The following is a 24,301-nucleotide window of genomic DNA, read 5'->3' as shown; positions in this document are numbered from 1 at the left end:
GATATTGAAGGATACCGGTCCCAAGACAGACCCCTGAGTGACACTACTTGTGACCAGCCTCCAGCTGGACTTTGGCCTTTGACTGCAACCCTTTGGCTTTGGCTCTCCAACCAATCATTCACTTAATAGTCCAGCCTTCAAATCCATATCGCTTCAACTTAGAGACAAGGATGTGGTGCGGGGCCACATCAAAAGCCTGCACAAGTCCAGGCAGATGATACAAGTTGCCTTTCCTTCATCCATCAGTGCCATCGCTCCATTTTAGAAGGCCACCAGATTGGTCAGGCATGGCCTGTCTTCATTGAAGCCATGCTGCCTATCTCAAATCTCTTGCTCATCCCTCCTGTGCCCTAACATGGGTGTTACCTGGTGTAGGGTGCTTTGGCAGGGGGTTTGGACTCGATGATCTCTAGAGATCCCTTCCAACCCCCACAATTCTGTGATTCTGTGAACATGTTTTCTAGGAAGATCTGTTCTATGGCCTTCCTAAGCACAGAGATGAGGCTCATGGGCCTGTAGTTCCTTGGGTCTTCCCTTTGAAAATGGGAGTGATGTTTCCCTTTTTCATGTCACCAGGAGCTTCAGCAGACAGCCATAACTTTGCAAATATAATAAACAGAGTCCTGTCAACTGCATCAGCCAGTTCCTTGAGGACCTTAGGATGCATGTCATCAGGCCCCAAAGTAGTAATGCTAGATTAAGTGTCTCCAGCATAAGGCTGAAGCAGCTGATGGGAGATGTCCTCAATAACAGCCTTGGACTTGGATAGTTGTTCCTGCATCATGTTGCTAATGGAAAGGTTAAGGTCTTAGACTGTTTTATGTTTTTATTCTAATCCTTTTTATTTTCCCCCCATCATACACTTTTAGGTCTGGATGAAGATGGGATGGAGGAGGGCAGGATCATGGAGCCCCTTGGATGGGATATGGTGGTGTGCTGCTGACTGGTGGTAACTCAGCTCCTGTGCCCCTGCTACTTCCTCAGCTGTACTGAGTGCTGCACCGTGTGATCACCAAGCTGCTTAATTCCCTTGTGATCACCACGTGTCTTCCCACTCCCTTTGATCTGTCATAGCAAGGAAGCTTGCTGTGGCTTTGCCTTTCCCTGTGTTTATGAGTACTCCTTCCTCTGTCACAGTAATGTGCAAAGCACAGCCTCCAAGCAGCCATTAAAAGCATTAATACCCCATCTGAAGTATCTCCCGAGGCAAATTGCTCTAACAAATAATCAGAGTTAATTACCTACACAATTATGACATTGACATTAATGGGAAAAGCTTGTTAGCTTGCAAAACAGCAACCTCAGAGCTGCAGTTCTCAATAAAACAATTTGTACAACTACTACATGACAAGCATTACCTGCTTAGTCTTCCATTAATGTGTGGTTTTTTCGCCTCCGCTTCAGAAGTATCTTTTAAAATCCCATTTCCTATTCATGCAAGTGTATTACTGCAGTAACACGTGTGGAAGTCTAAAATAGCTCAGCAAAGGAACTCGTAACATGACCTGATCATGGCTAATGATGATCCTTAAGGTCCCTTCCAATCCAAGCCATTCTGTGGTTCTATACATTATAGGTTCTATACAATATATCTCTGCTAGAATTCCTTAGCTGCATGTGTGTGTGTGTCTATGAATGGACGTTGTTTAGTACCATAAAAACAAGTAAAGATTACCCCCATTTTGCTTACCATCATGTTGTTTCAAAGCACTGTATCAATAGCAAATTTTCATGCTATAAAACGAGGAAAAGCAGGCAAAACTATGTGCTCCTTGTTGAAAATGTTCTTTATCACTCTTATTTGAAGTCAATACACCTAACCGCCCAACTCTATTCACCTGAACTGAAAGCCTAAAAGTGTTACTATTGCATGTAACAGATATTTGGGGCACATATAAAGCAAAAAGCTTTGTCAGAGCTTCAGTTACATCACTCAGATTCAGACTTGTAGACAGAGGTATTTTATTCCTTTTTGTCTGCTGTATGGTCACTGAAATATACCTAGAGTACTGAAGAAGGGATCAGGAATCCTTCCTCACCCAAAGTCATGTATCTCCTCAGTATTTCAGAACTTCATGGGTTTTAAACCTCTGGGAATTTTTCATTGTTTCAGTCCTCCTGACCTTGTTGAGGTGTCCTTGTGTCATATCAAACAATTGGGGAGGATGTCTGGGATTCCTTAAGAAGTCCTGAACTGCAAGAGGCACCTAATATGTGGGCAAATGGATTCAGCCTTTGTATGTCTGTTAACACCTAGCGACAGTCTTAGGAATGAGTTGGTAGAACTTAGAAACAGATTGAATTCACCCCGAAGTAGACACCAGGTGGATACTGTGCCACACTGCTCCTCAGGCTTCATTACTGGGATTAACTAGGTATGCAATTCAGCTGCCTGAGCTTCTAGTGCCATTTGAGATGTCTTCCAGCTCACGCCACATAGCACATGGGTTTTCCACAGGTCTTGTGTCACCCCATCTAGGTGTCCTGGATACCACGAGGCAGCTCAAATGCCACCAGACAATCTACATTTAGGTGAGTGAAGCCTTAGCTCCCTGAAATGGGAGCTTTGATATATCGTACCCATGTAGACACCTACATTTAGGTGTTCTGGTCTCAGCTATGGTCTCAATTCTAACGCAAAGCGGGAAGTGGTGATATTGGTATTATATTTGCTGAAATACATAATTAAAAGCATCAAGAAAGACATGGAGGCCCCAGAGAGTGCACAGAGAATGGGCAACAAAGCTGTGAAGACACTGGAGCATAAATCTTATGGAGAGCAGCTGAGGGAACTGGGATTGTAAAGTCTGGAGGTGGCTGAGGGGAAACATCGCTCTCTACAATCACCTGAACGGAGGTTGTGGTGAGGTGGATTTGGCCTCACCTTTCAGGTGACAGAAATAGGATGAGAGGTAATAGCTTCAAGTTGCACCAGGAGAGGTTCAGGTTGGATATATTGTTTTCCTCCTAACCCCCCAGCCTGGTGCCTGCCCACTTTCAGAGCCGGCCGGGAACGGGAAGCTCAGCCAGCAGCACCGCCCATCCACTACGGAGTGCTGCCGGGTCGGAGCCCAGCACGGCTTTCCGCTTCCCCTACGGCCCGGAAGAGGTGTGTGGGATCGCCATGCAGGTCTCCAGCCTCAACGAGGTGAAGATCTACAGCCTGAGCGCCGGCAGGAGCCTCCCGGAGGTGAGGGGGCAGCCCGAGCGGCACGGAGCCTTGAGGGGGGGCGGGACTGACGTGTGGGCTTCTCCGCAGCCCGCTCTGCGAACACTGATTCTCTACTTCTTTTCTCGTTGAATCTCATCACGTTTGGGTTGGAAGGGTCCTCAGAGCCCCTCCATCCCAACCCTCCTGCTGTGGGCTGGGTTCCCCCAGCAGATCAGGCTGCCCAGGGTCCGCTCAGTAAAGAATTGCCTCCCAGCAGTTTATGAGCTCCCTTTAGATACTGAAAAGTGGGATGATTATTCTTACTACTGGGATTTTTAATGTAATTAAGAAGAAAGAAGTGATCTTTCAGGCAGATCCTAAACTATAACAGTTCTCTGATTCTACTCATGTGCTATAATGTGGATACTGATGCCTGTATTTCCTTACAGTGGCTCTCAGACAGGAAGAAAAGAGCACTGCAGAAGAAAGATGTGGGTGAGTTTTCACATCGCAGCCCTCTGCAGAACAAGGCTGTACACATCTGATGTGCTAATCCAGGAGTAGGCAGTTTGCTGACTCAAGGAAATCGTGCACAACTTATTTTAATAAATACAAGTGTGGTGGATGCATCCCACAAATGTTTTATGATCAAATCTAGCTGTAGACTCCTGTGTATGTATTAAGCTCAGCATAGAGGGCAGCTCTGTGATTTTATCGTGTCATCATCATCATAGAATGGCTTGGGTTGAAAAGGACCACAATGATCATCCAGTTTCAAGCCCCGTGCCATGTGCAGGGTTGCCAACCACCAGACCAGGCTGTCCAGAGCCACATCCAGCCTGGCCTTGAATGCCTCCAGGGATGGGGCATCCACAGCCTCCCTGGGCAACCTGTTCCAGTGCATCACAACCCTCTGAGTGAAAAACTTCCTCCTAATATCCAACCTAACCCTCCCCTGTCTCAGTTTCAAACCATTCCCCACTGTCATATCACTGTCCACCTTCATAAGCAGTCATTCCCTCTTGTGTTTATATGCTCCCTTCAAGTACTAGAAGGCCACAATGAGGTCTCCCTGGAGCTTTCTCCAAGCTAAACAAGCCCAGTTCCCTCAACCTTTAAATTTTACTCTAAATTTGCAATATCAAAGGAGATGTTTACATACCATCATGAGCACTGTGTAAAGCAGCCAACTAAAAAAATATTCATGGAGGTAACAGCGTGATGGAATGTATTGTATATCTTTGTTGTGTAGAATGTGTGACTGTTTTGTGAATGTGAGGTATAATTTGTCACATGGTTAGCACCTCATTATAGACATCTATTTGGTATGGTGATAGCTGGCATCTCAGTGTTAGTGTACTGCATTGCTCTCCTGGCCTATGTAAAAGACAAAGATGTATCTTAACAAATATTCATTTTTATTCAGTGAACTCAACATACAAGAAATAAACATACAAGAAACTCAACATATAAGAAATGATTTCATTATTGGATTGATAATAGTACTAGCTTTACAAATAATCTGACTTTATATGTATTTCTTTTTCCTTTGTAGATATCCGTAGAAGAATTGAACTTATTCAAGACTTTGAAATGCCCACAATTAGCACCAAGATTAAGGTATCAAGAGATGGACAGTATATTATGGCAGTTGGTGAGTTAACTAAGGATCCCGTGGTAGCAGAGGCCAAAGTACTAATAATGTTTTATCACAGAATATGACAGGTAGAAGATAAAGGGTTTTTAGTTTTGTTTATTTAATGAAGCATTGAATGTAATTGTGGAATCCTACTCTTAAGATGTGATGCAATGAGTGTTTGAGTACTTAGGTTGAGAAACGCTTAATTTTCAGCTGTATTAGAAGAATACCAATCTTATGAAAACAACAACTTGTTTGTTTTTATAGTATGTTCATAGAATATAAATCGTAGAATCATAGAATGACAAGGTTGGAAAGGACCTACAAGATCATTTAGTCCAACCATCCTCCCATTACTGTAGCTACAGCAAATCATTAAACCACATCTTGTAGCTCCTCATCTAGATACCTCTTGAACACTGCCAGGGATGGCAACTCCACCACCTCCCTGGGCAGCCATTCCAGTGCCTGACCACTCTCTGAGAGATAAAGTTCCTTCTTATGTCTAGTATAAACCCCTTCTGGTACAAACTTCCTTTAAATGACTATTGAGTATCACTGAGTGTTTTTTTTTAAGGATAGAGGATAATGCTACATTTTGTAACTGTTAACTGTTAGAGTGAGATCCTAACATGATTACTTCAGTAGCCCTAATGTCACGAGGCTTGGTCTTTCAGTCTTACTGGAAGGTAATGTTAAGTTCTGTTACTAAGAGGCCTCTTTTTCGTTCACAGAAACATAGACGTAGTGAAGAATATATACGTAAAACATCATATATTTTTTATAAAAGGGTTAATGTTACCTTTTTGTTTAACGCTTTTATTAAAAATCAAATTCTTCTTTCAGGAACTTACAAACCAAGGATCCGCTGTTACGATACTTATCAGTTATCCCAGAAATTTGAAAGGTGCTTAGATTCTGAAGGTTAGTATAAGCTGTGGCTGTTAGTAAGAGAAATCTTCTGTCTACAGTTGCTGCTCTTTCTGGGGAGTGCTGTGTGAGTGCGTGATAGCAGGCAGTTCTCCCTTCTGTTCTCTTCCCACTGTGAAGCAGTGGGGTAGGAGAGTGCTCTGTGGTTGCTCAGTTGTTACTGAAATAAGTTCTTGTGTTTTCTCACTGTGGCTCAAGTCAGTTAAAGAGAATTCCTTGATTTGGTTTGTATTATTCTTAATTATTATTTTTAGACACAGGTGGTAGCAAAGGTAAGGCCCCGATTTCACATTGTTTGCTGTTCACATTGTTTGCATTGAGAACTGTTGTGATGAGAGCAAGGAGCCACCTAAGATCCGAGAAAGGGAGAATCTGCTGGAAATTAGACTGAAGGAGGAGATTTTAGGGTCTGTAGATTTGGGGAGGGTTATTTTGTTTTTGTTCTTAGGAGATTAATGGCAGAAGACAGATAGAGGTGAATGGAACTGAGGGGTTGAGAACAGAAAGCACAGAATAGTACAAGACCTGAATCATGAATGAGAAATGGAACTGGTCTGTTTTTGATATGTGATGTAAAAAAAAAAGAAAGGAAAAGGGAAAAAAAAAAAAAAAAGAGAGCTACTGAATTAGGTCAGGAAAAGGGAAATAGAAATTTTGTTATTTGATTCCTTAGTACTGCAAGGAATTTTGTGTGGTGCAGATAGAGACAGCACTACGAAGTAGTATGAGAAGGAAGAGTCAGGGAGGCTGGGGAGAGAAAGGTGTGGCATGAGAGAGACCCACTTGGAAAGAGTATGAGTCATCGTAACAATTAATGCTTGCTGTTAATTAGAGCTCAGTTTTTTGAACTGGCTTCTTACAAGACTTTAGAAGTATGTTTAGCTTGCATTGTATCATAGAGTCACCTTAAATGACCTACCTTGTTTAAATGGAAACAGTTTAGGTGAAGCAGCTACTCCCTAATGTTCCAGACTCACCTTATTTAAAGCTAGGTGAAGTTCTGTGTGTTGTGGTGTTCAGCAGAGACAGTAGCCTTTGCAGTTGTGATTATTGACCCCTCGAAGCTCAATCTCTGGAAGCTGACACCTTAGAAAGGCTGTGTCTGAAAACGTGTAGTACATTTGATCCCATGTTATTCTTATCATCTTTGATGGCTCACCAAAGATCTGTGGACCACCCACTCACTGAAAAGCATTTGATTAGACCTTCCTAAACACACGTTTGAGCACTACATTGAGGAGCATATCAAGTATACAAGAATGATAAAAAAGATTATTAGAAGCTTCATAAATTTCTAAAGCTTTCTTAAGTAACTTATTATTTTGCAAATAAGGTTGTCTAATTAAAGATTTTATCGCCATGTCTGCATTATGCATTGACACCTGTGGGGAATACTTACATGGCTAAAGGTTAGCATAAGAGTAAATATTATTTTCAGGCATTGTGCCAATGTTTGCAAATAAGTTTGCTTGCTTAGTTAACTTAAAATTCTCTTGTTCTCTCCTCTAGTGGTTACATTTGAGATTTTATCAGATGATTACTCAAAGGTATGTCTAATGTTTTCAATGTATAAATGAGAAAATTGTGTAATATGTACATTAAAATACATTTTCATATATAGTAAAGGCAGCCGATCAACAACTTTTGGAACAGATTGTTTAAAAAAACAAACAGGATAAACATTTTTTTTGTACCTTTAAAACATTGTTTTCTTTGCCTCTTTGTACTGTAATTTGCCTCACCACTTGTAAAGTCTTTTGTCTGCAGTAGAGAGCAGCTTCAGATAGTCAGCTACCCTATGATCAAACTAATGTGAAAAACATAATTAGCTGTTCTTGCTAGAGTAACGTTTGGTTATAATTACTGTGACAGTAGCCAACATGCACCTTCTTTGAGAAATGGGCTAGCTACAGCCGAATTAGGCTGATTTGCTATGGCAATGATAGCTAAGCTTATGAAGGAGGCAAAAAATGTGGAGAGAAGTAGCGTGTCTTGTTTATCACAGAATCACAGAATGACCCAGGTTGGAAGAGACCTCAAGGATCATGTAGTTCCAACCCCCCTGCCTGGCAGGGCCACCAAACATACACATTTACTAGATCAGGTTGCCCAGGGCCCCGTCCAACCTGGTCTTGAACACCTCCAAGGACGGGGCATCCACAACCTCCCTGGGAAGCCTGTTCCAGGGCCTAACCACTCTTCTAGTGAAGAACTTCCCCCTAACATCCAACCTAAATCTTCCCTCTTTTAACTTAAAACCATTATATGAACTGCTGTATTGGAGGAAACAGTTGAGTTATTACAACTGTGTGCCTTTTTTAGGCTCAGCACAATTATCACTCCCAATTCTGTTGAGGGCCATCAGAAATGTGCTCAAAATCTTGTATTTTCCAGCTGCAGCAGTTGGTGTGACAAAAGGTGTTGCCTGTTCCTAAATCTTTGCTGATTCATCAGAGTATTAAATCTAAAATGAAATATGGGTATTTAAGCACATCATTTTGCTGATCTAATTAGAGCACAGCGTGTTGATAGTTAAATTTTTACTGTATTTTTTTTTTTCTTCAGAGACTTTAGCATTACTGGTACAGGTTTGTCTTATATTTTCAGACACATCATCTAACCTTCTAGCTGTACGTTTTTCAAGTGAGTTTTCCAAGCATGTGTGAACTCAATGGAAGAAGGAAGTGACTGATTTAGTAGGGCAGCCTCCTGCTTCTGGTTGTAAAAACCAAGCAATTATTTGCAAGGCTGAGGAATTCTCATTGTTCACCCATCTCTGACTTCTCAAGCAAACAATAAGGCTTATGTGTGTTTCTGAACTGAAATTAGGACTGTATTTCAAACTGAACCTTGACAATCGTATCTTCATTTGTATTTTCCTAAAGCATCCTAAATTGTTGGAAAGAAAATTGATTTTAGGAAGTTAGGCCATTATAAATGTGACAAAAAGAGGGGATAGTATTTGAGAAATGGTTAGAATACAAGGAATGCACTTGAAATGGTTAGAATACAAGGAGACACCTAGGGTTCATTTCCTGCATGAAATAAGACCAATGCTCTGTGATCGCCTCCTAAAGAATAGTTCCTTCCCATCCTGCCTGCCCAGCCAAAGCTGAAATTTGCTACTGCAATGAGTTTGACTGTCCTTTTTGTAACTGCATTTCAGTTGTAGGCTGCTACTGGATTGTTTCGTAGTATCCTCACTGCCTAACTAACAAACTCGGATTCTTCCAGACTTTTCATCTAGGGCTTGTATTCTACCCCTTGTCTGGCTTGGCTTTGTTGAGGTCCTCTCCAGTCTGCTCCTACTAACCTTGTAAGGTATCATTTTGAGGCTCATTTGTGTTTTCACAGAGCATACTGTTCACTTTTGCTCACGTATTTGTATCTGTACAGTCAATTATGTTTCTGTGCTGTCTGGAGGTTTAGACTTGGACTAAGTTTTAGACTTAGGGGAGAGTGGTATCTCTTCTACTGTATTCTTTTCCAAAATGGCAAGTGTTTCCTCTGTCTTTTTTTGCCACACACCATTGGCTATTATTACAAAGGATAAACAAGTATGACTTCCAGTTGAGTTGTATCCTTTTCTAATAATACAGGAGGACATAATTGTCTTCAAGTTCCATGTTGTAGATACATCAGCTTCAGACATAAAATTGTTAGAGGTAACATAGTTGTTAGCAGAATATCTGCTTGTTTTTGTCAGCTACAAGAAAATAAAGTCTTTTTGGAGGTAGTAAAAGAGAACTCAGCAAACTGTATCTTCCCTATTCCTGATAGAAGGTTTCTTGATGGCTTACTGATAGTGAACTAACAAGGTGATATTTGTAATCTCAGTTAAATGTGGTTTAATTTTGTTAAAGAAATCACTATAAGAACACCTCTAAACTACACAAAGATACAGAGATTTCAGTATTGTCACAGCAAAACCAGAAAATACTTATCTTGTTAGCATTACAATGAAGAGCTTTGCTTGTTGTAAACCTGCAGTTAAAAACATAAAGAAGTTAAGCGCACAAAGGGTTGGTTGGGCTGTGTTTTGAAGACCATCATTGTGTAACATCAGCTGCGCAGCTGCATCTGTAATCTTGTATGAAATAGTAATTATACTTGTGAAGAGTGATACTTGACTTTCATTTTGGATCTCAAGAGTGAGCCCTTGAATAAAAGTTGAAACACTAGAGTTTCTGATACTAGAAAAATGGAAAGGACAGAGAGGTCTTAAATAGGCATAAAGTAGCCACCCAGGTCAGTACTTTGTACATACCTCATGCAAAGGGAAAATGTGTAGATAAACATGGCGGATTAAAAACAACTGTTGCACTTTGTCTTCCCTGAGCTGCTCACTATTAGTGTAGGTAGCAATGTAGTACAGCTGGGGGAAGTTTAAAGTCTTGAGGATTTAGTATTGTGTGATGATATACAGAGTACACACATTCTAAACTGGCACCTCTCTAGTCTAATCTAAAGAGAGTTGAGCCTCAGAGTCAGTTGTTGACCTGTAACTGTCTATATCACTTAATTGTTTGCCTTCACCATAGAGTGATTTTGGGCCAGTGATGATTAATGCATCCAGTAGTATCTGGGTAAGGTTTAAAGTACGGCACAAATGTGGTGGGAGTGGGAAGAATTCATGTATATATATGTGAGTTGTGCTATGTTATTTAGTCGTTTAGATCTAGCTTTCCAGTGATGCCTTACTGCAGGCTTAGAGGAGCAAGTAATTTGTCTAAACTTCAGTAAAAACTTCAAGTTATTACATATGCTACTGTAAGTATTCATCTTATCTTGAATAAAGAGATTGCTCTGGCTAATGAGAATAAAGAACAAATTCTATCATTCTAGTAGAAATTATTTAAGTGGGTTGTGACAAACCTATGTGAGCAGGAAAAAGTCGCTGGAGGTTTTTTTCTAAGGCCAGCTAAGGAGCTTCTGTTATCTTTTCTGTGTGTTTCAATTCTTTCTGTTTGATTTTCAGATTGTCTTCTTGCAGTGTGACAGATACGTGGAGTTCCATTCACAACATGGACATTACTACAGGATAAGAATACCAAAATTTGGTAGAGACTTCTCTTATCACTATCCGTCATGTGACCTGTATTTTGTGGGAGCAAGGTAGGGTTTGAATGGATTATTTTGTTTCACTTCTGTCAGGAATGTTTTCCAAGAGCTAAATTAATGTTAACTGAACATTTATAATGCTGTTGTATTGGAAAAGGCAGGAATTCCTTCCAGGTGGAGATTGCTTATAAAAGAGTGAAAAATGTGAAAGTCTAAAATTAATTCAGTTTCCTGCATTGAGACTTTTATTGTTTGATTCAGGTACTTACAAATTTGTTGTCAAAATTGCAATTCACTGTACTCTGTTTTAAAAGTGATGAACATCTTAGTAAGGAAACTGAAGTAGCTTTTTGTGGAGACTTTCAAGGCGAGGCTGGGGAAGGCCCTGGGCAACCTGATCTATCTGTGGTGTCCCTGTTCACTGCAGAGGAGTTGGACTAGATGATCTTCAGAGATCCTTTCCAACTCTAAGGATTCTGCGAATCTATTCTATGATCTTTGATGAACATACAAATTATCCTTTCTTCAGTGTACAGAAAAGAAGTAATTGTGATTTATGTATTTCTTTTCTTTGTAGTTCTGAAGTATACAGGCTAAATCTGGAACAAGGAAGGTTTCTGAACTCCCTGCAAACTGATGCTGCGTAAGTAACTGTAATGCATGATGTCTGTCTTCTGTCCACCAGGTGGAACCAAACTACTAACATGCTCACCATCAGAACTGTATCTGAACACTGCCCAAATACAGAGGAAAGTAGAACTGAAAAGCAACATATGCCTAGTTTCAACCTCATTTTATTTAACTTTATGTCCTGTCATTCTTTGTACCACTTTTTATTCTTTAAAATATCCACACAAAAAATAAAAATAAAAATCAATTAAAATTGCTTAATATAGACTTATTATAGTATTATATAACTTCGCCATTGCAACTCAATTTAGCCATCACATAGAGACCTGCCCACAGGGTATGTACTTTCCCAGAAATGTCTTTGTCCTTCTACTCTTGGAGTAGCCCAAAGAGTGTTGGGGTATTTTTTGTTTGATTGACTGATATTTTTATTTTTTTAAAGTTAATTAATTTATTTTAATATCACCAGCATGTGTTTGATTCTTTTGAAAACCATAGCAATAGCAGGAGCTGGGCTTCCTTCATGTGAGAAGAGGCAGATGAAAAGAACAGATTTGAGCAGATAAAGTCACTGGTTGGTGAGCACCAGGTGGGGCTTAGTGGGTTGGATAGCTTAAGGAGCATAGAGGTATTTGGGTGGGCACAACTATAGACATCTAGTAGCAGTGTGGAGGGAAAAAAAAAAGGGAAAATCATGGAGCAGCAGAGTTGAGTCCTGAGTGAAATCTGAATCAGGGAAATGAGAATTGAAGATTTGGAAAGCCTGCGAGGCAGGGGAACTGCATGAGTTATAGAATTATAGGTGGCATTCTTAGAATAGAAGTTGGGATGAGGGGTGTAAGGAGCAATATTTCTATTTTGGAAGAATTGTTGGAGAAGTGCAGGGCTCTGGCTTGAGCAGTTGAGAAATGTGGTTCTCACAAGAGGAAAGAGTAGTCAGGCTGCTCGTCAGAATATGCTGAAGATATAAGCTTCTGAACATGTAGTCAGGAAGACGTGTTGATGTAATTGAGTTAAGAATACAGAGGAGCAGAGCAATGCGACAACAGTTGGTGGTAGGTGGTGGGCTTTGACAGAAGATTATAAAATCACTGAGATTGGAGAGACCCTGAGTCCAGACTCCTGCTCAAGACTTGGCCAACACTGAATTCAGAAGACTTTTCCCAGGGGTTTTTGTAAACTCTGAGAATAGAAATTCCAAAGCTTCTTTTGGCAGCCAGTCCCAATGAGGAGGTACCCTCAGGGCATAAAAATATTATCCTTACATCCAGTTGGAACCTCACCCATCTCAAGATATCGGCACCGTCTCTGATTTTCTCTGATAGCTCCAAATTCTTAGTAAGCTCCTATTAAGTATGGGAAGCTGCTACTAGGTTGCCATCCACTTACACACCCTCCCCCCACTTACCACTTTTGCTTTTCCAGGCTAAACAACGGTGTATGTGATTACAGAATTCCTTTTAGTTACATTATTCTGAAGTCATTAAACTTGTTCTTTTTTCTGTTTTAGAGAGAATAATGTTTGTGACATAAATCCTGTACACTACTTATTTGCTACAGGGACAGCTGAGGTAAATGTTTGCATTCCTTCTATAAAAAGGGCAGCAGTGTTTGTATCTCTTTTGTATTAGTTTGCGTGAGGATAAGAAGGAATCATGACAGGAACTTAAGTAATTAATTTGATCTTGTTTGCTGTGTTAAGCATAGATCTGTTAAACAGGAAGACTTAGAGAGCAGTGCAGGTACAATTTCTGAAATATCTTGCTTGCTGAGATACATGAGATTTTGCAGATGAGAGAAATTATTGTTATCTTGCCTGAGAATGTAACTCTCAGTTGAAATCTGCAGGCCTGTGTGCCCACTTAATCTTGGGAAATCTAATGTTAACCATTTTGATTTAGAGCGCATTTGTTTTAAATACATGTGAAATGTGTGGAGCTTGTATTCCATTATTAGTACAAATCTTGTTGTAAGAAATTTGATTTATTATTAATAGATAAAAGAATTCATAATTTCATGTAAAGACTTTCATGGTATCTGATATTTGTTGCATGAGCTTAAAATATATTTTCTAAACTCTTTAGGGTAAAGTGGAATGCTGGGATCCTAGAACTAGAGATCGAGTTGGGCTGCTGGATTGTGCTTTAAGCAGTGTGACAGCAGACACAGAGTGAGTAAATGCTACCTATGCAAAGGGCATTCTTCTGGTCATTTTTGTTTGTTTGTTTTGAAGTTTTGCTTCTAAAAACAGTTCCCACTTGGCACTACAGTGCCTGCTGCTATCTCATTGCTAGTGTAAGGTTTTCTTAGTTATAAAGTACCTCTTTATGTGTGGTATGTCTGAATAATTCACGCTATTATTTTAGCTATTTTTAACATGTGAAAAACTTAGATCATTTAGAGAGAGAACATTTAACTCTAAGAATTGTGCTTTGCAGGGTGGATCGTTTGCCATCGATTTCAGCACTGAAATTTGATGGAGCTTTGAATATGGCTGTTGGAACATCTACTGGGCAGGTAGTCTTAACTTCTACAACACTTCTTAGGAGATCCTTTTGCAGTTGCCAGTGCAGGTCTATTGTGCACTGAGTGCACTAAATGTAATACACAATAATACAAGTATTTCTGAGACTGTAAATTACATATGTAGAGCAGTAACAGTCATTTTTAAGCTGCAAGTTGATTTTGTCATATGATCCTGATCTTCAGAATACCGAAGGGTTGGCTTAAGATCATCACAACCTCCGACCCGCATACTATAAAATTTCAATCTTTGTGGTTTTCTTAAGACTTAAGAACCAGTTATGTGAGGAAATTACTCCTTTTTGAGACTGTCTGTACTGGTTTCAGTGCAATACACATGTTCTACCGTACTTTCATGGAGGCTAAACAAGCAGAAGTGATTGTCTTTCAACTAATGTGTTGGGTTTTATTCATCCTATCTGACAAAGCATAATTTTGATTCATTTATTCGTTGTTTCCATGCTAGTCATCAAGTAGAGTATGAGGAAATTTTTGTCTGCCTTCAGTGATCTTTCATTGGGTTAAGAAAACTGCTTTTTGGAGACGGTTATAAGAATTGTGCTTGTAATAATGCTATTATATGTGTCATGCAAGCTTTACCAGAGATATATTTATAATCTGAACTAAACAAATGGATAATATTTTTTCCCTTGAATTATTAGTATTCATTCATATGAGAAATACAAGGTTTTTCAGAGATTCCATTAGAAATGTTGTAGATTAAAAAATGTATATTTCTGGAGGATGGCCTGTATTCACCACTTCTCTTAAAAAATAATTGCCTTCTCTGTTGTTTCTCTGAGTGAAAGGAATACTCAGTGAATGTGAAGGGCATCTGAGGGTTTAAACCTTTGGAGAAAGAATAGTGTACAAATGTGGAAGTGCAATATTAGTGATTTAATAATACAGAGAGAGCCTTGAAAATGTTTCAGTTTTTCAATTTTAATTTCAAAAGAAATGAAAAGGACTTTAGAAAGATTGCAAACTCTTGAATGCAGGTTTAATTTCTCTGGACTAAAACATTTTGTGGTTAAAATATATTGTCAGGATAAAATGGGCTTAATCATTTTCAGAGCTTGAAAGGATTTCTTTATGGAAAACAAACAAACAAAAATCTCACGTTGAGTTAAATCATTAATGAAGACCTAGTTTGACCACCTCTTAATCTTAAAATATTGAAAATTTGATCTGTCTTTTATTCCTCAAGGTTTTATTGTATGACCTTCGGTCTAGTAACCCGCTGCTAGTCAAAGATCACCAGTATGGCTTGCCTATTAAGTCAATTCAGTTCCAGCATCAGTTGGATTTAATAATCTCCGCAGATTCTAGAATCATCAAGATGTGGAACAAAGATACAGTAAGTGTTTTTCTGTTGCTGCGTTTGTATCATTTCCTTTATTTATCTATTTATTTTTAATTTAATGTGCAATTTGAGTAATAAAGTTGAAATTCAAAGTAGGAAGTTGAGTTTTTAATGTGTTGTAATTTACATAGCATTTTTTCCTTGTCTGGCTAAGCAACCCTGCATCTGGGAAGGTATTCAATAGCCTGTCAGGTATAAAAGTACAGTCTTGGTGTTTTTTTTTTTTTATCTGTTTGTGTATGTCTGCTGATGATTCTTTTTTCAGTAGAAGGATTTAAACACAAAAAGTGGTATCTTGGCCATTGCCTTGGTGTGTGTATTTCGGTTAAGTGCACTATGAACATCCAGTGCAGAGAAAAATTGGTCATTCCAGTTCTCTGCTTGAAGGATACCTTGTTTCAAGTGTAGATTTGTAGTGGTTTATGAAGTATGAAAATCAAGTGCTTCTTACTTTTACAGGAACTTGCGTGGATTTTGAGGCAGATATTATGCCAAGATCCAAGTAACAGTGTGCATTATGCCCTATTCATGGATTAAGTCGTAATAGGCGACATCTTTATCCCTGTCTTTTGCACCTGTAGGCAATGTTGTAATCTAATTACTATAAGACTTTCTTTTGTTACATTATGCTGTTTTTGTTTTCTTTTCCTTCCATTGATGCAGCTTGTACAAAATACATTATCCTGTAGATTCACTCTAATTCTACTGCAACTTGATTTGGTAAAAGGGTTGATCTGTAGTCATTGTATTCCTCCAAAAACAACTTGCTTTGTGCTGTATCTGTGATTTTGTGGCTTTGTAATGAAACATATCAAGAGCAGTTACAGTAGTTTAGAGGCACTTATTTTCTAACTATTTCAGGCAGCCATTTTTCTATTGTTGTATTTTTTCATGAACTTTCAACAGCCCTTTTTAATTTTTTTTTTCCTATGATTGCAAGCAATTTTTTTATGCTCTTCAGTTACTTTTTATTGTTTAAAAAGGCAAATAATTTACTGGCTATTATTTAAAACATCTGCAGTGGCCCTCCTCCATTTTTCCTAGGTACAGAGATTTTCCTTACTGAGAATGTAACAGTGCAAGGTTCGTCAGGTGGCCTCTGCAGTGGGAAAAGGGAGGGTTTCTTAGTGCTGGAAGGCAAAGATAGCTTTGGACTCTTTCCTAGAGTGTGTTCCAGCTGGCTCCACCTCTCCCAGATGTTGGTTCCTGACTATCTCTGGCTGGGAACCAACTGCAGAGGCAGACTGCGGGGTGGAGAGCATATGGCTTTGATACGAGAATAGCCCCATGCTGAGACGTGCCTTGGGGTGGGGAGCGTGAGGCTTTTGTCTGCTAAGACTGGGGTGGGGGAGGACTCTTATTAATCATCGGGGAGAGACCAGGGATGGGTGGGGTACCAGCATATAACTGGGTGGGAAAGGAAGGGCCCGGAAAGGTAGGTGGGATTGCTGCAGGGAAAGAGAAAAGAGGAATAGGATGAAAATTTGCTCTGTTCCTGTCGCTCATTTAGAACCATGTAGGCATGTACTCTCATGCTTTGTATTCTGTGGCCCAGTTCTTAGACACACTTCTTTAACTGGCTGTCTTGTGTCTTGGCTTACAAGAGCACCTGTATTTTGTCTGAATTTTTCAGACTGTTCCAGTTCTTAGTTTTTGAAGGTAAAAGTTTCCTACTTTTAACGTTTTATTAAATAACTTCATTACTGTGCTCAACTACATTACCTGTGGATAATTTTATTATTCTTATTTTGTGTTTAGACCGCTTTAATACTGAGTTTGTCACATACAAATAAAGTGCCAAGCAGTATTTCATTTTAAGTAGACATGGGCAAGCTGGAGGTACCAAGCTGCACAAATTCTTCTCCCAATCCATCATTTCAGCTAATACACTTAGCAGGATGAAAAGGTTTAAGATTACCACGTTCAGACTTGACCAAAATGAGGGTTACTCTAGCAGTATGCCAGGGACTTGTGGACTTCATCCTCTCTTTGCATAAAGTAAAATGAAGTGAAACTAACACATCTTTTCAGCACAGAACTGAACCAAGAAATCAGGAGTGCTGCTGTACACAGCGGTGTCCTCAGTCACCTGTAGGCTACACTTAGAAGACCTGATCAGAGGCAGAATACAGTTCTGAGTTTCTATTTTATGTTCAAATACTTTAGTAACATTTATTCTGTCATCCTTAGCTTCTACAAAGGCAAGTCATAATATCTAGATTTACCATATGTAACTGTGATGTTTGGATTTCCTTATAATACATTATATTCCTTCAATTACAGGGGAAGATATTTACTTCAATGGAGCCAGAATATGAAATCAATGATGTCTGTCTTTATCCAAATTCTGGTATGTCAGCTTTATTAATGCCTTATTGAATTCAAAAAGGAAAGTGTGTGTTAGTTCATTATGTTGCCTTTTTTTAATTTATATAAGTGATACAAATTAGGTCTACTTCCCTCCTTATTACACAGCTTGTAAAAAATGGTTGCTAGTTAAGGTCATTGTTTTCTCTGCATCTGCATTAAATCAAAGACTCTCAGCAGTTGGAATCTGCTGTGCTTTCAACTGAGTGACTGACTTTTGCCTTTTCGGGTGTCTTAAATATCTCATAAGAAGAAGAACTTTGTCCTTTTGTCTAAGCTAAGCTGCAGATAAGTCAGAGCATACTTTCTACAGCTAGGAAGAAAACTCTTTCGACAAATTTACAAACTTTTTACAAGTGTTTACAACCATTTGATCTTTCCCCTATTTAAGTTTGGTGCTCACCACGGCCTGCTGAAGACGGAGTACTTTTGTTTTTAAGCTTGGGGGTGTCCACAGGTTTGCATGCTTTTCGTAACTTCTCAAATTTGGTGTGTCTTATAACATTATGTTTCAAGGTCAAAAAAGGGCCACTTTTAACCCATTTCCAGATTCTATTTCATGGGAGAAAAAATATTTTACAGAATGGTGGTTGTATGTGCATATGTGCTTTAGATAGATTGCAGTTGACCTTAGTTTTTTCCTGTAGGTGCTTAGTTCTTAACTAGTGCATGATATATGCTTCCTGTTTAGAAAGCAGGACTGGAAAAGATGAAAGAAACATCATGGCCTGTAGGATGGCAGAGGACAAAGTTCTTGGTCAGAGAATGCCTGTGTTGCAAACTCTGCTATTATCTTAATTTTAGAGAGGTAGCAGTGAACACAGAACAACTTGGATTTTGAATCTTACCAACAGCTCAATTCAAGATTGTAGATAAGTGAGTTTGAGATTTCTAACGAGTTAAAACTTATCTTGTCTTTTCTGCCAGCTGCAGTTAAGAATCTTTTTCTTTTTTTTAAAGATGAACACTTGCATAGTGAGCTCTGCTGAAACGGCAGGCATTTTTGACTTTATGCAGCAACAACACTATGAGGTGTGCAGGATCCTGCTAATGAAAATATTAGCTCGTGGTCTTAATGTTCAGGATTCCGCCCCTCTGAAAGAGAGTAGTCTTCCAGTACTAGCAATTGGACTGGGTTTTCCTCAGTGTTAAAGAGGATGGCAGAATTTAGGATGCCTGGCGCTAATTCATAGCTACGTAGAATTTAAAGTAATGAACATTTGAAGGAAGTCCTTCCAGTCATGTCAGTCCTGCAGTTGTGGAAAGCCAGGAGAGGCAATGACACATAAATACCAGTATGGCTGTAGCTTGGCATTGTCATTGGGTTCCAGTTCTCTCAGGGCACATCTGGACATTCAGGAGCTGGAACAGCACAGGAAATCCCAAGACTTTTGCCCAGCCTATGTTCTTGTCTTATTTGAAATGACTGTTGAGAAAACCCATACTTTAACCCTTATCCTCTCTCATTCACTTAAAAAAGCTTTGCTGTTTGCTGTCATGTGAAACAAAACACTTTTTTCCCTATTTTATTTCACTGACATGGGCCAAAACTCAGAATTTCTGTCATGAGAAACTCACAGGTTTTGTTTTAGACTTAGAGAATAATATCAAAATGTCATGAGTGAGAAGTCATTGAAATTGATGCCTAGTATTTCTAGAGGTTTTACTTCTACCTTTTATATTTGTAATTTTATTCTACTACCGGCAATATTCAAGCTGTGTTTTAGGCCGTGGAATGTGGCAACACTTTCAATCATTCCAAATTATTATTGTTGTTTTTTTACAAGTAGAAACTGTAGGAACCTTTTCTAAAACTGCTTTTCCCATTTAGTCCAGCTTCGTATTCACATTTTCATTCAGTGATACCGTATAATTATCACTAAGGACAGTCACTGTCCTTTCTAAGGACGAGCTTAAAAAAAACTCCTTCTGTGAAAGCAGAGTTCTCATTTACTTCCCTTTTAAAGTGATCAAAGCAGAGTGCTGTGTAGCACGGTTGGGTGTGGTCCATCTTCTTACAAAAATTGGTTGGAATGAACAAGCTGAGATGATGAAAGTGCTCATAGATATCTTTCATGGAGTTGTTCCTTTTTGTTGTCTTCTTTCTGTTTCTGTATTTCCCCCTTAGTATACACCCATGTACTCTTCTAAAGACAGTTTCCCGCCTTTAATTATTAGTGGAAGACTCTCAAAGAGGAGGTTTTTTTCCTCTTTACTGTCATCTTTGAAGCACCTGTGGAATTAATTTCTTTTTATCTCTAGTGATTCATATTCAGGCAGTGGAGAAATGCTTTGCCTCCTATAGTAGCAGCGAACGTGCTGATATACCAACAGAGCACATCATCTGTGAAAAATATACCACAAATTCTTGCTTTTTCCTTCAATTGCCTGCAACTCTTTAAGTTAAGCCTTGATTTGCTGTCTGAGCTTTCACAAATGTCTTGCTTTGCCAGGAAAGCAAGCCCCCTTTTTTGTGATATTAAGAGTCCAGCTGCATTGTGTGTTTTTATTAAAAGGATTAGGTAGGAAGGATTACTCCACCCATGTTAATTGTGTTCCTGTAGTTGGGTGTAAATTATATTTCTGCCCTCCGGGTGTGTGGTAACTGCCCCATTTATTCAGAGTCTCAGTGGCATGTGTTACTTCAAGATCCTAATGTTATCTAACTCGATTGCTCTTTTGTTCTTCATGCTCTGTCTTCGTGTATTACATAGTGATCAGCTATGTCGGAACATCAAAACTGAAATAAACATACAAGTATATGCCAAATATCCTTACTCAACTCTTGTTGGGAGTATTTCTCATCTTCAATGTATCCAAATTCTTGTGACACATCCAGGTTTTTTTGTGGATTTTAATATTTTTACAGTAGTTTTTTTATCCTATTCACAGTGTTTACAACCCTTATTCTCAACATTCCTTAGGAAAATTCATTGAGATTTCAGATTTTGCTCTCCCCAACAGACTAACACCACTTTGATTTGAAGCAATAGTATCCTGTCTCTCCTGCTGACAATCTCCTGTTGATTTCCCAAGATGAAATATGAGTACAGCAGCAGACCTTAGTGTGATTTATGACTTCGGTTAGACTATAGATACATGTTTGAAAACAAAGCAAAACAAAAACCATCCCATTACTTGTGTTAGTTTGTGCCCAAAGCAGATTTTAAGTATAAGGCGAACTGAATTTGTTCTGAATGACATAACGAGATGAACTATTTCAATTTGTTAAGAAAATTGATAGTGGTTGTTAAAGCTTAGTGTTGCTTAGTGATGCTGGGGGAGGACAAAGGGCATTAGCATGTAGGAAATTATACTTGATTAATTGCACTGCTATCAGGCTATTCTTTCCTTAGTCCTGTGTACAAATCTACTTCTTATGAATAGAATACTTCAAGTGTATTTATGTATGTGAGTGTGTGTGTGTGTGTGTGTGTGTATAAAAGTAGTGCTATCCTCTTGTGATTAATGTTTTTTAATGTGGAAATATCTTTTTAGGAATGCTAATGACTGCCAATGAAGCCCCTCGAATGAATATCTATTATATCCCAGTAAGTAATACAAGTTGTTGCCGATACTGCTCTTGTAAATCTGTCAGTTGTTTGGAGCCATTCGTGTTTTCATGTCAGGAAAATGATTTCTGCAAATTCACGTCTACATTCTCTGTTTTCTCATGATAAAGTGCATTTAAGCTAACCCTAATTTATTTATATAGTATGTAGAATTAATTGAAAACAAAAAACCCACAACAAACAAACAAACAAACAAGCAAACAAAACAGCTTGTAATTTGTCTTTTCCTACCTATTCCAAAACTGGCAAGTGGTGGTAGGAAATGCAGGCAGAAAACAAAGTCAAGTGTTTTTGATAGCTAGTCAGAAGAGAGTTGCTAAGTAGGGACTGTGTAGCTTACATTTGAGGTGATAGTTTTGCTCTGTTGAAAAATATTTCATAAGCATCTTCAGTTTGTAGTATAAAGTGATATAGTCATGAATGTAAGTATTATTTGCTGTTCTGGCAAGGACATGTTATTGTGTGGTTTCATGTTTGGTTGTTTGCAGTAGCTTCTGTTCAGTGCCCAGTATTGAGCTCCTCTCTCAAAAGGCTCAACTGGTAACTACGTGTTTTTCTGCTGTGGGTTGGTTTCAGGGAGACTCAACAGCAGGTCTTTGGGCGTCTGCAAACTGCATCACGTTTCACTCTAGTTTTGTTGTTGATTCTACAGTACTATCACTAGGGTGTTCCTGGCCTGGCAGGAGATGAATAGGATGGTCTTATGTATGCTTATGTATATTATGTATGCTTCTCCATAAGTCACTTTCTTCACATTTTGGACAAACTATTAATCTTTAGAGATCAATTTTAATTTTTTTTTTCTTTTTTTTTTTTCTGTCCTTTAAGGTCTTGATTCGTATATTCATTAGGTTACTTTTTACATTATGGAACATATGCTACATACATGTTATGTATAAACGTGTAACCCCAATAGTATGCTCCTCTGAATTATTCTGTACACCACTTGTACCGAGCTGTGTTGTCAGATTTTCACATCTGAAGAAATGTAGAATTTTACACATAAGGTTTTTTCTTGTTTTGGGGGTGGTAAATTATCTGTTTCTTGAATTCTAACCACTTGATGTTCTGGAGCTGTTCCACGCTTTATGTAACAGGGGGCAGAGGGACAACAAATATTTTCTATTTTAGATGCCATATTACCAGTAGGTAGACAATGAACATCTGTGGTTCTATTATCTTCTCCTTTGTAAAGTTTCTGGAGTAGGTTGCCAAGCCTTTTTTATCTATCTGCCTTTTATTAAGTGGATTGGAGAAGGCAGACTCCCACATTTTCAGAGTCAGTTCAGTTTTTAAAACTTAGATTGACTGGTTGCTGCATCTAAATAATTCAGACCCATTCTTTGTCTAGCTAAGGCTTGGGTTCAGCTTCTCTCTGAAAACTGTTCATTGAGATTTCTGTTTCATCTTCAGGTGTGTATGATTGATAACAGTACCACAACAGCATGTTAGAGGTGCACATTCAGCCTTACCACTGAGCAAAGAAAAAGGTTCATTTCCTTGACTTGCCCCTAGCAATGGATGTTGTTAGAATTTGTTCTAACTATATTACTACTATTTGTTCTTGACTATAACAAAAAATAGTTTTTCTCTTTCAAAAAATATCACTTTCACAGAATCCTCTCTGAATGTTGTATTTATGTTTCTGAAATTGAATATGGAATTTTTAACTAAGAAGTATAAACGCTCTGTATTAGATCTAAGACTACGCTCAACAGACATCAACTGCAAACATAAATAGTGCCTAACACTGTCTAGTACTTTTTCAAGTTACAGGCTGTTCCAATGAAAATCAACATTAAGCCATTTTCCTTTTTCATTCTTTGATTAAGTCCACCTGAACTTGTTTGAATCATAACTTTTTAGGGGTTTTAGGTTCACCGTGACACATGAGCATGCAAATGGATCCAAGATTGGTTCCCAAATGGTGAATCTAAAGGATAAATATAAGAGGGGTTTTTCTGGTTCTTTTTTTGTTTTGGATGAGTATAAGAGCACTTAAAACTCATTTCAAAGGCCACCACCCAGGCTGTATTTGCTTTTTTGGATAGGGTAAACTTGTCCAGTTCATGTCTTCACATTTTGGAAGGCTGATGAAGGTACCATAACTATTGGCATGATTGTTTTATTCAGCAATCTCTAGTTCACCACAAGTGAATATTTTCAGATAGCGTAAAGCATACAAAATTCATTTGAGACAACAGAAGAGTTAAATGTAGAAGAAATCACTTTGATATTAAGGCAGAAGTTTCATACTTTGCTAACTTGCTCTCTGTCTTTTCACTGGCAAGAATAAAAGGGCTGGCACAAATCACAAATAGCGTGTTATAATTGAAGGGTTACTCGCCACATTTCCTAAAAATCGAGTATGTAGCTCACAAAAGCTGCTTTTGTTGGCTGTTCTTATTATTATTTGTTTAATCTTTTTAAATGAAGAAAATGAAGAAAATATAAAATGGAGAAGTCATGTCAGCCTCAGGGCTCCAGGGCATTTGTTATTAAGGAAAACTCAATGTTATTAATGTGTTCATGTTCTGCTTTTATTCCTTGATCTCTGAGGCTCATTATTTGAGCTCAGCAACACACACCTGTCCTTTGGTTTGTATGCATTGTATTATTAAGGCATGTCTTCTACCTGTACTTGGAACACTGATTAATTTCCTTTGTACAGACAAAGATGAGTTTGGTTGTGTGCATCTTTGGAGCAGAGCTTGAGAGGCCAAGAGATTTGCTGTTTTACCTGATCTCCTTTCATGGGAAAGTTTTCTGGCTTTTCATAGGAACTAAGATTCACTGGTTTGTTTTTTGTTTGCTTTCAGAGAATAGCTTAATTTTCTATTTATTTGTTGGCTTTGAGATAGTCATGAATAGAATTTAAGATGCATCCCCTCTTTTTGAGATGTTGACAAGAACAAAATTATAATTCTTCAATGCCACAGCAGAATAAACGCCCAAGGGAAAAACTACTGCCATGGAGGACAGTTGTGTTTCAGAGCTCTTGGAAGTACTTCTGTCTTTGATTGCCCCAGCTCTCATTGCCCGGTAGTGCTAGTAATTATTACTTT

At 38.7% G+C, this 24,301-nt stretch overlaps 1 protein-coding gene across 1 annotated transcript in view; it reads left to right on the top strand.

Annotated features, from left to right (window-relative positions):
* Positions 1 to 3,056: 3,056 nt before the first annotated feature.
* NOL10 (nucleolar protein 10) overlaps positions 3,057 to 24,301 on the top strand; it is a 46,370-nt gene continuing 25,125 nt past the window's right edge. The window contains exons 1-13 of the mRNA XM_015859421.2: positions 3,057 to 3,190; positions 3,601 to 3,646; positions 4,707 to 4,805; positions 5,637 to 5,714; positions 7,230 to 7,267; positions 10,699 to 10,835; positions 11,359 to 11,424; positions 12,922 to 12,982; positions 13,496 to 13,581; positions 13,850 to 13,928; positions 15,142 to 15,291; positions 17,581 to 17,647; positions 21,163 to 21,215. Of these exons, the coding sequence (XP_015714907.1) occupies positions 3,125 to 3,190; positions 3,601 to 3,646; positions 4,707 to 4,805; positions 5,637 to 5,714; positions 7,230 to 7,267; positions 10,699 to 10,835; positions 11,359 to 11,424; positions 12,922 to 12,982; positions 13,496 to 13,581; positions 13,850 to 13,928; positions 15,142 to 15,291; positions 17,581 to 17,647; positions 21,163 to 21,215 (1,026 nt within the window). The 5' untranslated portion in view covers positions 3,057 to 3,124. The remainder of the gene's footprint in view (positions 3,191 to 3,600; positions 3,647 to 4,706; positions 4,806 to 5,636; positions 5,715 to 7,229; positions 7,268 to 10,698; positions 10,836 to 11,358; positions 11,425 to 12,921; positions 12,983 to 13,495; positions 13,582 to 13,849; positions 13,929 to 15,141; positions 15,292 to 17,580; positions 17,648 to 21,162; positions 21,216 to 24,301) is intronic.

This window comes from Coturnix japonica, chromosome 3, assembly GCF_001577835.2.
Source record: "Coturnix japonica isolate 7356 chromosome 3, Coturnix japonica 2.1, whole genome shotgun sequence".
Taxonomy (NCBI): Eukaryota; Metazoa; Chordata; class Aves; order Galliformes; family Phasianidae; genus Coturnix; species Coturnix japonica.
This window is presented reverse-complemented; position numbering and strand designations above follow the sequence as displayed.